At 42.6% G+C, this 14,349-nt stretch overlaps 1 protein-coding gene across 1 annotated transcript in view; it reads right to left on the bottom strand.

Annotated features, from left to right (window-relative positions):
* The window catches only part of GPR149 (G protein-coupled receptor 149), a 106,010-nt gene extending 93,627 nt beyond the window's left edge, over nucleotides 1-12,383 (bottom strand). The window contains exon 1 of the mRNA XM_077488120.1: nucleotides 11,024-12,383. Within this exon, the coding sequence (XP_077344246.1) occupies nucleotides 11,024-11,956 (933 nt within the window). The 5' untranslated portion in view covers nucleotides 11,957-12,383. The remainder of the gene's footprint in view (nucleotides 1-11,023) is intronic.
* Between the last annotated feature and the right edge of the window lie 1,966 nt (nucleotides 12,384-14,349).

The following is a 14,349-nucleotide window of genomic DNA, read 5'->3' as shown; positions in this document are numbered from 1 at the left end:
AAGTATTGGGACACCTGCCTCTAGACGCACATGAACTTTAACCGCTTGCTGCCTACCCACCGTCAAATGAGGGAGGGACGATGTGGCTCTCGTTCTGGGTGGACGTCATATGACGATGCACCTGAATGGGCGCACTTACGCGCCCGCAGGTGCACGCAGTGTGACGATCATGAGAGCGCCGTGTTGCTAGGACAAGGCACGACCCTGATCTCTGTAAAGAGCCGCGGCTCTTTAACCATGTGATCGGCATGTCCAATCACAGCCGGTCACATGTAAACGCGGAAATGCCGGTAATCGTCTCTCATCGCCTTACACTGACAGAGAGAGACAATCAGTGACATCTCCTTGCAGGGGACATCGAGACATGTAATCAGGGCACTGATCATCAGTGCCCTGATTACAATAAAGTGCCAACAGTACCAGCAATCAGTACCCACCAGTGCCAGCAATCAGCGCCCACCAGTGCCAGTAATCAGTGCCCACAAGTGCCACCAATCAGTGGCCATTAGTGATGCCAGTCAGTGCAAGCTATCAGTGCCGCCTATCAGTGCTGCCCATCAATGCCCATCAGTGTCACACATCAATGCCCATTAGTGCCCATCTATGCCACCCATCAGTGCCGCCTATCCGTGCCACCTATCAGTTCCCACCAGTGTATCTTATCGGTGACAATCAGTGCCACCTATCAGTGCCCACCAGTGCCACCCATCAATGCTGCCTATCAGTGCTCATCAGTGCCACATATCAGTACCACCTATCAGTGCCCATAAGCGCGGCATATTAGTGCCTCCTCATCAGTGCCACCTAATCAGTGCCCGTAAGTGTCGCCTATCAGTGCTGCCTCATCAGCGCACATCAGTGAAGTAGAAAAATTACCTATTTACAAAATTTACTGACAGAAGCTGAGAAAAACCTTTTTATTTTTTTCTAATTTTTTTGGCTTTTTTTTATTCATTGGCAGTGATTAAATACCATCAAATGAAAACTCTGTTTGTGTGAAGAAAAAGATAAAATGTTTACATGGTTATTGCATGACCGCGCTGAAAGCTGAAAATTGGCCGGGCCCGGAAGGGGGTGAAAGTGCCCTGTAGGCAAGTGGTTAATGGCATCCCAGTCTTGTCCGTAGAGTTCAATATTGAGTGGGCCCACCCTTTGCATCTATAGCAGCTTCAAATCTTCTGGAAAGGCTGTTCACAAAGATTAGGAGTGTGTTTATGGGAATCTTTGACCACTCTTCCAGAAGCGCATTTGTGAGGTCAGGCACTGATGTCGGATGAGAAGGTCTGGCTCGCAGTCTCTGCTCTAATTCAACCCAAAGGTGTTTTATTGGGTTGAGGTCAGAACTGCGCAGGCCAGTTAAGTTTCTCCATCCCAAACTCACTCATCCATGTCTTTATGGACCTTGTGCACTAGAATGCAGTCATGTTGGAACAGAAAGGGGCCATTTCCAAATTGTTCCCACAAAGTTGGGAGAATGAAATTGTCCAAAATGTCTTGGTATGCTGACGCCTTAAGAGTTCTCTTCACTGGAACTAAGGGGTCAAGCCCCTCCCCCGATAAACAACCCCACACCATAATCCCCCATCCACCAAATTATTTGGACCAGTCCACAAAGAAAGGTCCATAAAGACATGGATGAGCGAGTTTGGGGTGGAGGAACCTGACGGGCCTTGATTAGATAATTTTACAAGGTAAGTGTTTGCTTTTGCAGTGTTTGGTGCATGCACACAAAAGATATTTTGCTACCCAGTGAAAGTCTGGATAGTTTTTGTTGCTAAACCAGTTTAGTTTGCTGACATTTTTTTCTCTTCTGCGGATCATTATGTTGGCACATCTATGGATTGCAATAGGACCACACTTTATAGAAGCATCATGGCATGTAATCGGGTTCCCTTTGCTAGCTGGTAAGGCCAAGAACTCGGGAGCTTTGTATTTTGCACTTAGCTTATTGTTTTATGACTTTACTTGAATTTTAGCTTAGCCATTTATAAATCTGTGTTTATGTTATTTCTCTGTGATTTAAAGTGATTCCAAAGGCAAAATGGTTACAGTGCCTTGAAAAAGTGTGAAATTGAATTTCAGTATAAATACAGCTGTTCTGTGAAGCGCTCAGAAGTTTGTTAGAGAATCTTAGTGAACAGACAGCATCATGAAGGCCAAGGAACACACCAGACAGGTCAGGGATAGAGTTGTGGAGAAGTTTAAAAGCGGGGTTAGGTTATAGAAAAAATATCCCAAGCTTTGAACATTTTATGGAGCACTTTTCAATCCATCATCAGCTGAAAATGGAAACAGTATGGCACAACTGCAAACCTACCAAGACATGGCTGTCCACCTAAACTGACATGCTGGGCAAGAAGAGCAGCCTTGAGGCCCATGGTAACTCTGGAGGAGCTGCAGAGATCCACAGCTCAGGTGTGAAAATCAGTCCACAGGACAACTATTAGTCTTGCACTCCACAAATCTGACCTTTATAGAACAGTGGCAAGAAGAAAGCCATTGTTGAAAGAAAGCCATAAGAAGTCTCGTTTGCAGTTTGCGAGAAGCCATGTGGGGGACACAGCAAAACATGTGGAAGAAGGTGCTCTCATCAGATGAGACCAAAATTGAACTTTTTGTCCTAATGGCAAATCGCTAGTTGTGGCAGAAAATTAACACTGCACATCACCCTGAACACAACATCCCCACCGTGAAACATGGTCATCATGTGGGGATGCTCTTCTTCAGCAGGGACAGCGAAGCTTGTCAGAGCTGATGGGAAGATGGATGGAGCCAAATACAGGGCAATTTTTTAAGAAAATCAGTTAGAGTCTGCAAAAGACTTGAGACTGGGACAGAGGTTCACCTTCCAGCAGCACAACGACCCTAAACATACAGCCAGAGCTACAATGGAATGGTTTAGATCAAAGCATATTCATGTGTTAAAATGGCCCAATCAAAGTCCAGACCCAAATCCAATTGAGAATCTGTGGCAAGACTTGAAAATTGCTGATCACAGATGCTCTCCATCCAATCTGAAAGAGCTTGAGCTATTTTGCAAAGAAGAATGGGCAAAAATGTCACTCTCTAGATGTGCAAAGTAGGTAGAGACATACTCAAAAAGACGTGCAGCTGTAATTGCAGTAAAATGTGGTTCTACAAAATATTGACTCAGGGGGGCTGAATACAAATGCACGTTACACTTTTCACATATTTATTTGTAAGAAATTTAATTTTTTTTTATCATTTTCGTTCCACTTCAAAATGATGTGCCATTTTGTGTTGGTCTACCACATAAAATCCCAATAAAATACATTTGTGTTTTTGGTTGTAACATGGCAAAATGTGGAAAATTTCAAGGGGCATGAATACTTTTTCAAGGTACCTGCTCTGTGCAATAGTTTTGGACAGAGCAGCCCAAATCCTCCTCTTCTGGGGTCTCCCATCAGCTCTCCCTGGCCCCTCCCCCCCACTGAGTGTCCCCATAGCAAGCTGCTTGTTATGGGGACATTAGTGTGTGCTTGCTCCTGAGCCAGCTTTGTGTGTCTAGTGACCCACAGAATGCAGCTCAGCTCTGCTCCCTGCTCTCTCCTCATTGGCAGTGATTGACAGCAGCAGGAGTCAATGGCTCCACTGCTGCTTCTCTGTCCAATGAGAAGAGGGAGGGCTGAGAGAGCTGTTGCCCTTGTGCACATCACTGAATTGAGATTGGGCTCAGGTAAGTATTTAGGGGGAGCTGCATGTGGATGTTTTTTTTTAAACTTAATGTATAGAATGTGTTATGGTGAAAAATCTTCTGCCTTCAGAACCACTTTACTACATTTGCAAGCATTTAATTACAGCCATAGCAACCCATGTTTCTGCTCTATGATTTGCAGGAACAGAGGTCCTGGTGGGGGCCTTCTATGCCTCCTAACATGCATATGCTTATGATCTGTTTCTTCCAATAACACCTGCTGTTAAACTAAATATTAATTTTTTTCTCTATGGCTTGCCACTTTCTTTTCTCCCTTGAGTTGCAAGATCTGTCAGTGGATAAGAAAGGTGCTCTCCGTGAAAAGCATAGTTGTAAAGATAGAGACCAACCAAAAAAGACATATTCTTTAGGTGCACACTGACAGCTTAATTGATTGTTAGCCGCAGCTCACTGGCAAACTGGTTTTGCTGATGCATAGAAAAAACGATTAACCAGCTATCAATAACAGGCACGGCAATGCAAAAAACACTCATTATGTGTTCCGAAATCAGCATTTAGACAGTATACACATGCTTGAGGGTTTTTAACACCACTTTAAAGTAGAAGATTACCCTGTAATTACTTTATGAACATTAAAAAGCCATATAACACATGTACCTTAATACATTCTTAACACCATGTTTGAATTCTGCCTATGGTCCACCAGCAATTGGCATTGGAAACTACCTACCACTTACCAGTGATAACATGCTACTCACGGCGTTGCCAAGCCCCCCAATGATATCTACATCTTGTGACTGAAAAGTCTTACTGGAAAAAGCCCCAATGTGCATTGATGCCGTCAAAGACACAAAAAGCACAAAGGAGCCTAATGCTGCACACACACGACCGGACTTTCAACGAACTAGGTCAGACGGTCTTCCTGACGGACTTTCGGCAGAGGTCTGATGGACTTTCTGAATGAATGGACTTGGCCACACACGACCAGACTAAGTCGGTTCGTTTTGAACGTGATGACGTAAGACGGGACTAAACAAAGAAGTTCAATAGCCATTAGCCAATAGCTGCCCTTGCATCGTATTTGGTCCATCGGACCAGCACACAGATGAACGGTTTTCCCACTTTATAGTCCCTCAGACTTGAGTCCGTTTGATAGATTTGAAAAATGTTTTAATTATAGGTCCGTCTGACTTTTGGGGGGAAAAAGTCTGCTGGAGCCCAAGATCGAATTGCCCGACGGATTTCCGGTCCACTGGACCAAGTCTGCCGGAAAGTCCTATCCTGTGTACGTGGCATAAGAAACACCTTGAGCTGCATGGTGTCATTGGTAAATGGTTGATAGCTTCCAATTATGATTTCTGGACAACTGAAATGTTGACAGAATACAAACTATTGTTATATGGCTGTTTTATGTTCTAGGGTGAACTTCTACTTTAAAGAAGCAGTATAACTTCCATTTTTATTGATAAGCTCTGTTCCCCAGGGGGTCAAAGTACATGTAGTACTTTGTCCCATCTTCCTATGTGCTGTCTGAGGCTAGCTTTGAAGCTGGATAGAACACACCTCCTCCTCAATGGCCATCTAACAACGCAACAAGGAGATGGTTGCTTTGACAGATTGCACGTTTGTCTCAAAGCACTTGCCCATTGTCTGGAATATTTTAGCTGCATTCATCATGATATGCCTTTTTTTTTTTGTTGGACAAGTGCTTGGAGACAGAGAGAAGTGCCATCTGTCGAAGCAGCCATCTCCTTGCTTGCTGCGTTGTTGAATGGCAGTATAAGATGGAGGGGGTGCCCTGCTGGCCTTTGACAGCAAAAAGGAAGATGGGAGAAAGTACATGTACTTTGTCCCCTGAAGAACAGAACACAATAATAAAAATGGTTAGAAGACTACTTCTTTAATGGATTGCAGTCTTATTTGTTGCCTCTTTGCTAATTATACAGTATCGCTGAAATGTTTTGTCATTACCTGTTGATTCTGTCAGAAATTAAAGCCGAGCATGGATGGCCCCTGCTGAACCAGCCGAGATTCAAACTATCCATGGCCAGGCTGATTGTACCCAAGTTGATCCATCGATCGACTGGGGTACAACCAGCATATTGGATTTTTACATGTGACTATTGCCAGCGAATATAGCCGCTAGCAATAATTACTGTGTTCTCCTGGCAGAGACAGCTCCCCGCTCCCCCCTCCCCATGCACGAGAGGGATTCCCCCATCAACAATTACTGTGGGGATGGGGGAATCTAGTGGGTTGCAGGAAAAAAAAATTGCATCATCTATAGACGGCTTTAGACTGCCTGCTCAGTCTGCCTTTGTTATCTCAAGGAATCTAAGCAACTCTTCCTTTGGACTACAAAAAAAAAAACACCTCCCATATGTTTTCCTGACCAGTTTAAGAGATGAGCACCTTCCATTAACCTCCCTGGCGGTATGATTATTTCAGATTTTAGGTGCTGAAAGCGCTACCATTATTTTGCATGGAAATTGGGCATTTTATATTGTAGTCCTGTAATTCTTAGGAATAAATCACTTAAATCTGTCCAAACCAGAGTCTAGCAGACATCCCGGGTATGATAAAGTTTGAAAAATTAAATCATAAATTATAATATAATAAATAACTATAAATAATTATACCAAATAATAATATAATAATAATAAAAATAAAAATGATTCAATAATGTAATCAAATCAAAAACACAGAAATTTGCTCAGAATTGTCACTGTCATTACTTTTCAGTATTTGATGACGGATCTCCCCACAAATCGCTATCGCTCAATTCTGCGAGTGATTCTAATTTATTATCGCTGTTTTCTAGCTGGTCTAAAACCTCTTTTGATGTAAAGGGACAGTTTTGGTTGCTATGGACAATCTCCAGTTTCCAGGCATAAAGAACAGTTTTTATATTATAAAACTGCATGCAGAGCACTGGGCAGACCACTAGGGACAAAGGGGATGTGAAATAATTACATACAGTATAATGTAATCTGTAAGATTACATTATACTGTATGTAATGTGTGTGTTTTACTTTTTGAATTTGGCGCCGTTCTCCTTCCCCGTGCGTCGCAATGCTCGCAGGGAACGAAGCCCGGAGATGTGATACATCGAGCGGAGGACGAGCCGCTCGCAGTGCGGGGGGACATCGCTGGATCCAGGGGATAAGATAAGTAAGCTCAGATCCCGAATCTAGCTCGGGGTTACCGCTAATGGTGCTGAATTTTCACCCCTAGCCAGACTCAGGAATACCGCTAGGGGGGGTTAATGTGATATCAATACTAATATTATTAGAGTTACCTACAAAGTGCACTTGAAATTGCACTGAAAGTGCACTTGGAAGTGCAGGCGCTGTAAATCTAAGTGGTAGATCTGAAATGAGTGGAAGCTCTGCTGATTTTATCATCCAATCATGTACAAGTTCAAATGCTGTTTTTTATTTTTCTTGCATGTCCCCCTCGGATCTACAGTGACTGCACTTTCAAGTGCAATTTCAGTGCAATTTCAAGTGCACTTTGAACTTGTAGTTTGCACTTGTAGTGCAAAGTGCATTTGCCTTTAGTAAATAACCCCCATTGTCTCTTTTGTGTCTTTCCATGGATATGACAAAAAAGGTAGCGGTTTTGTAGTTTAGCAAAGGAAACAGCTGGTCAAGGTTGACCCCATTCTTTGCAAGTTCAGTTTAGAAAACTCACTGTTTTCTCAGCCCACGCCAGGAACAATTATTTTTGCATATTTGCAGGTCATTTAAAACACAGGGAAATATATGGCAGAAGTGTACTGTATAGGCTATTTTTTTTTTTTACATTTTGCCCTGCCATGTACTTTAACTGAGGTCTAGTGCAAATGTATATAGAAAGCGGGAGCCCCTTCTGATATTTTCTAACGCCATGATGTTTAGCTACCACCCTTATTAAACATGATACAGACCTCTGTACAGTTTTATCCATTATATTCCAGGTCCTGTGAGAATCAGATTGCCTGGGCACTTGTTTGATTAACCTTTTTTCCTCTCAAAAGACTTCTTCTGGCATTAATATGTGTCGCTTCATCCTTCTCTGACAGATGTGTAGTTAATAAAACATGTATTTCCCCCTGCTCACTGCCAGAGCAATGCCTCTTTGTGACATGTCAAGGTTGTAGACACAGAAAGTGCTAAATAGCTTTCACTTTCAATGAATGTGCTAAGGTAGCATGACAAAAAGTATTTAACCCTGTTATATTCTTCTGTGTGGCCACACAAGCAGTCGTTTAGACCTTGCTGTAACCCACTGTGGAATAACAGGTAATTAAAGTTAGTGATTGTGTAACAGATGAACTTACACAACATTTCAAGCAGAAAGTTAAAGTCACTTGACAAACAGCCTTAAAGGGGCTCTGCCTTAATTACTCGCTAGCTGTTTGCCAACTGTTTGTCCTGCTCAGGTATACATTTTCTTGGTGGACTAAAAATGTACATCCAATATCAAAGCATTAGTAATAAAACAATACTATATATTATCAATATTATCAATAAACATATACTCTATGGGTGTTATTTACAAAAAGCAACACAGAACAGAGGGGAATGGGGATTCTATGGAAAAGATGATTTACCTATGTATCTACACAAGATGGTCTACATCAGGGATGCACCTACAGAATATTGGAAAACACTCCTTCAAGTTGCCAGTTAACATATTTGGTCTTTACCATGATTGGAAGCCATATAAATACATTCTTTACGAAAGGCAAATCCACTTTGCACAAGTGCACTTGGAAGTGCAGTCACTCTAAATCTAAGGGGTAGATCTGAAATGAATGGAAGCTCTGCTGATTTTATCATCCAATCATGTGCAAGCTAAAATGCTGTTTTTTATTTTCCTTGCATGTCCCCCTCGGATCTACAGCGACGTTACTTCCAAGTGCATTTGCAGTGTAAAGTGAATTTTCCTTTAGTAAATAACCACCATGGTCAAGGAAAAGGGGCCATTATGGAAAGAATGATTGATCTACGTGTCTACACAAATGTATCTAAATCAGGGATGTGCCTATGTTTTAAAGCAGAACACCACTTTAAAGTGATTGTAAACCCTCACATACTGTATACCCAGTGAAGTGACTGGCCTCGGGTGATACACAGAGATTAAGCAAATCCTCCTATACATAAGTTGTACCTGTTTTCTTTACAGCTGTATTTTCCCTACATCCCTTCAAAGTGCAGCATTTACACAAGATCTCTCAGTTCTTAAAGGCAAGGGGTGGAGAGCTGAAGCTACATCAGTGAAGAGAGCTTTGAGAGCTGATTGGAGGGTAGGGTAGGGACACCCCACCCCCCCTCCTCATTTCACACAGAACGGAGCTGAGGCTGTCAATCAGCTGGAGCTCCCTCCCCTGCCACCATTTTTCTCTTGGTGTCAGGTGTCAGGAAAACTTCTCAGAAGTGATTTATGCTGATGGCAGAGGAATGAGGTAGCGGACAGAAATGGCACTTAGTGCTCTGGATTGAGACAAGTGCACATTATAGAGGGATATGTTTTGTTCATATTTCATGTCTGAGGTTTACAAAAAACTTTAAAGGGTTTGTAAAGATAATCATTTTTTAAATAACAAACATGTCTATACGTACCTACCCTGTGCAATGGAATTGCACAGAGTGGACCGGAACCTCCACTTTTTGGCCCCCTCGCTGGCGCTCTCGGCCCCTTTTCTCTGTCCAGTGTGCCCATGGGAAGCTGATGCGTCCATTGACACAGACAGAAGGACTCGGCTCCTCCCCCTGCTCCACCATCGCTGGCTTTGATTGATAGCACTGGGAGCCAATGATTCCCCATGCCTCAGCAAAGCCAGCAAGACCCAGAAGTGAGGGGAGAAATGATCTGCTGACGTGCACAGTGCTGGATTGAAAGGGGTCTCAGGTAAGTAAAGGGGGGCTGAGGGGGCAATGCTGACACCTAAGCATTTTTTACCTTAATGCAAGGGATGCATTAAGGTAAAACATTTTTAGACTTTACAACCCCTTTAAGGTAACATAGGCAACATACAGTATTTTATTTAATTTTATTTAGTATTTTATTTTGCTATCGGAAGCCACAGAGATACTTTAGTCAAAGTGGAAAGGCGTACATTAGGAAATGGATGATTGATCTGTGTGTCTACACAAAGGATCTATATCAGGGAAGCACCTGTGGTTTAAAGCAGAACACTCTTTCAAGTAAACAGATTGCATAGGTCTTTACCATGATTGGAAGCCATAGAAATACCTTGGTCAAAGAAAGAAAGAAAGACCAGGGGAACATTAGATATTTTGATCAAAAAAAAATGGAAAGTGGGCCATTATTAAAAAGATGATTGATCTATGTGTCTGCACAAATGAGTCTACATCAGGGATGTGCCTATGGTTTAAAGCAGAACACCCCTTTAAGTTAACAGATTCAACATAATACATTGTTAGAGAAGAGGTCTTTACCATGATTGGAAGCCACAGAGATACTTTGCTCAAAGTAAGAATGGAAAGTATGATTGATCTATGTGTCTACACAAATGGATCTATATCATGGACGTACCTATGGTTTAAAGCCAAACAGCTCTTCAAGTTAACAGTGTCAACATAATGCATTATTACAGAATAGGTCTTTACCACGATTGGAAGCCACAGAGATACGTTCATTAAAGTAAGAATGGAAAAGGGACCATTCTGGAAGGGTTGATTGATCTATGTGTCTACACAAATAGATCTATATCATGGATGTACCTACAGTTTAAAGCCAAACAGCTCTTCAAGTTAACAGGCAGCGTCAACATAATGCATTATTACAGAATAGGTATTTACCATGATTGGAAGCCACAGGGATACTTTCATTAAAGTAAGATTGGAAAAGGGACCATTATGGAAAGGTTGATTGATCTATGGGTGTATATCAGAGATGTAACCATGGTTTAAAGCAGAACACCCCTTAAAGTTAACGGAGTCAACACAATACATTATTACAGAACAGGTTTTTACCATGAATGGAAGCCACAGAAATACTTTAATTAAAGTAAAAATGGAAAAGAGACCAATATGGAAAGGATGATCTATCTATGGGTCTATATCAGGGATATACCTATGGTTTAAAGCAGAACACCCCTTAAAGTTAACAGAGCCGACATAATACATTATTACAGAATAGGTCTTTACCATGATTGGAAGTCACAGAGATACTTTTGTCAAAGTAAGATTGGAAAAGGGACCATTATGGAAAGGATGATTGATCTATGTGTCTAGACAAATGGGTCTTTATCAGGGATTTACCTATGGTTTAAAGCAGAACACCCCTTCGAGTTAACACAGGCAACATATTTAATTAATAAAGAATAGGAATCTTTACCATGATTGGAAGCCACAGAAATACTTTAGTCAGAGCAAGAATGAGAGAGAATCGCTTCTGAGCATACAACACTGTCATGCTCCTGCTCCCTCTCAGGCTGTGTATACCATGTTGATCGTCGCCCAGGCTCCTCTTGCACACAGCCTCTGAGCTCACACAATTCTCATTGAAATTCTTCAAGGTTTTGCTGGCAGGATTATCAGGAGACACAAAGGAGTCATTGCTGCCCAGAGGTGTACTGTGGGTTAGATAACCTTTAGCAATATCTTTGCAGTTCAAATAAAGTAGCTGTTCTCGGCTGTCCGAACAAAGCAACTGGTGAGTTAAGGGAACAGAGAAGACTGTCAGAACACAGAAGCAGATGGAGTACAACGCAAATAAAAACAGCACATAAGAGCTACTGCAGTCCACAAGGCATCCCCAGGAGGTGGCATCAAATGCTCCCCAACCACAAAAAGGCAGCACGCTTATTAACAAACTAACAAGCCATGTGCTTAGGATTACCCATAACATTTTCAAAGGCATTTTTTCAGTTTTATATTCTCCCAGTTTGGCAGATGTACAGAAGTTATAGGAAATCATGATGGATGCCTTTAAGTTACTGGATACCCCCTGAAACAGGTAGATGAAGGCAGCAGCAGTGCATAAGGGCTGGGATAACGGATGGTTCGTCCATTGTTTTAGCATGAAGATGGAGGCAGGTACCACACTCAAAAAGTCATCCACAGACAAGGAGGTCACAAGCACACACAGGGTAGACTTGCTCTTTATCTTCAGCAAGGACACCAATGAGTAAATACTGCCTGCAAGGACGATAAGGGTCAGAGTCAGTGTGAGACAAAATAGAAAGACATTTGGAGTAGACTGTGGCTTTGGCGTCTCTGTAGTGAACCTGGAGTTGTTTGTGTATATGACAGTTGTTGCCACGGACATTGTGGTAGCCGCAGTCTGTATCCTTTTAATATATAACAGGACACTCTCGTAAAAAGGCAGCCATAACAATTCTTCACTTTTCTAATCCCTCTTCATCCATCAGCCAACTTACTTTGTACTCCTTAAATTGGCAGCTGTTGCACTGATGTTTTTTTAATGTAGTTAGCTCCACTCAAGCCACAGTTTACATCCACTAGAAGAGAGGATTCACAAGAAAAGAACACTGAACTAAATAAAATGCCTTATCATTTCCATTAAAGTTTCTAATCCACCTGGTGCAGGTTGTGGAAGGCAGCAGCATCTCATCAGTGTAGGATCCTGCAGAACATGATGGGGTCAGCAGATGAGGTGCAGCAGGCTAGCCGGTGTGCTGGGTACAATCAAAGCACATTCTCTGTGTGAGGCTGGTAGTAGAGTGAGATGTTCTTTGAATCAGTCTCTTCTGTTCAGAGCTGCAAGAGGGTGGAGTCTGCTTCCACTTCTCAATAGGAAGACAGAGACGTGAGGCTGATCTTAGTAATCTTCTCGCAACAAATACGTTCAACTTTGCAAAAGTAGATCGCAGATGTCGTACAATATAAGCAGTTTGTGTTCAGACGTACCTGAAAATAAGACTGTACTGTTTTTAAGATGTTATAATTTCTTTCTATTTGGATTGCATTTTCACAATCGAGGCTTGGAAGTACAATAAATTCTTCTGTCAAATAATCAGGTAATAAAAAACATGCATATCCAATTTATTGAAAAGGATTGCCATATTCATTTATATTACAATAAAGCAAACCTTTCAAATATATATAAAAGTTAGTACAAATACTGCTCTGTATAATAAAACTTAAAGCGTAACTCCACTTTTGTTGAGAAAAAAACCTTCTCCTCTTGGTGATCTATGTACATTGCAAGGATTATAATAAGCTTTGTTGCAGATTCCTAACGTTTGTTATTCTAAAGAAATCCTTTTGTGTTTTCCGCTGTACCTCTGTTCTGAGTGAGTCTAATGGGAGCGCTTTCATAATTATCAGTCAGCTGTGCAAATGAGGGGTTCTAATGAGGAAAACTGCTGGGCCTGCATCCCTTTAGGCTACTTTCACATTGGGGCAGGGGTGCGTTAGTGGTAAAGTACAAACGTTACTGTAGTTTTAGCAGCGCTTTTCGGCCGCTATCAGGGGCGCTTTTAACCCCTGCTAGCGGCCAAAAAAGTGTTAAAATCGCCTGTGTTGCGTCGCTGCCGAAGTGCCATGCAGGCTGCACTGATGGATACCTATGGGTGGCACTGATAGGTGGCATGAATGGCCACTGATAGGTGGGCACTGATGGACACTGATAGATGGCACTGATGGGCATCCCTGATAGGGAGACATCTGGCAGGTATTGGTAATGGGCACTGACTGGCACCATTTGTGGGCACTGGCATATTTTGGGCACTGTCATCCCTGGTGGCCATGCCATCCCTGGTGGGAATCGATGGGGAGGCTGCGCTGTTAATCAATCAGACCCCCCTGTCAGGCGGACCACCAATCGGCTTGCCTCTACTCACGCCTGTCAGACGCGAGTGAGGAAAAGCCAATACACAGCTTTTCCTGTTTACACTGTGATCCAACGTGATTGGACATGCCTGATCATGTGGTAAAGAACTTCCATCTCTCGTTTACCGAGATCAGTGTAGCTGTGTGTCAGATTGACACGCCACACCACTGATCACCGCACTGCGCGCCGGTAGTTATCCTGAAAGACGTCATATGACGTCCAGGATAACTGAACCACCACCCCGGCCATCATTTTGCTATAGGCCAGGCAGCAAGTGGTTAACCACTTGCCGACTGGGGACTTGCACCCCCTTCCCGGCCAGACCAATTTTCAGCTTTCAGCACTGTCACACTTTGAATGGCAATTGCGCGGTCAGGGTGGACTGTACCCATATAATTTTTTTCACACAAATAGAGCTTTCTTTTGGTGGTTTATTCATCCCTGGGTTTTTTATCTTTTTGCTAAACAAAGGTAAAATAAACATTTTGAAAAAAAAAACTTCATTTCATAGTTTATTATATTGTTGCAAACAGGTAATATTTCTCCTTCACTGGTGTGCACTGATGAGGCTGCAGTGATGGGCACTGATAGGTTGCACTCTTGGGCACTGATGAGGTCACGCTGGTGAGCACCGATGAGGCCGCACTAATAGGGGGCACTGATGGACACTGATAGGTGGCACTGATGGGCACAGATAGGTGGCACTGAAGGGCACTAATAGGCAGCACTGATGGGCACTAATAGGCAGCACTGATAGGTGACACTGATGGGCACTGATAGGCAGCACTGATGGGCAGTGCCGGGACAAGGTCATCTAGATCCCAGGGCAAACATACAAAACTGCGCCCTCCCCCCATATGAACATT

This window comes from Lithobates pipiens, unplaced genomic scaffold (genome assembly GCF_037356315.1).
Source record: "Lithobates pipiens isolate NorthernLeopardFrog02 unplaced genomic scaffold, aLitPip1_a1.2 Scaffold_18, whole genome shotgun sequence".
NCBI classification, from domain to species: Eukaryota; Metazoa; Chordata; class Amphibia; order Anura; family Ranidae; genus Lithobates; species Lithobates pipiens.
Note: the sequence above shows the minus strand (reverse complement) of the source record. Positions and strands in the feature narration are given on the sequence as shown.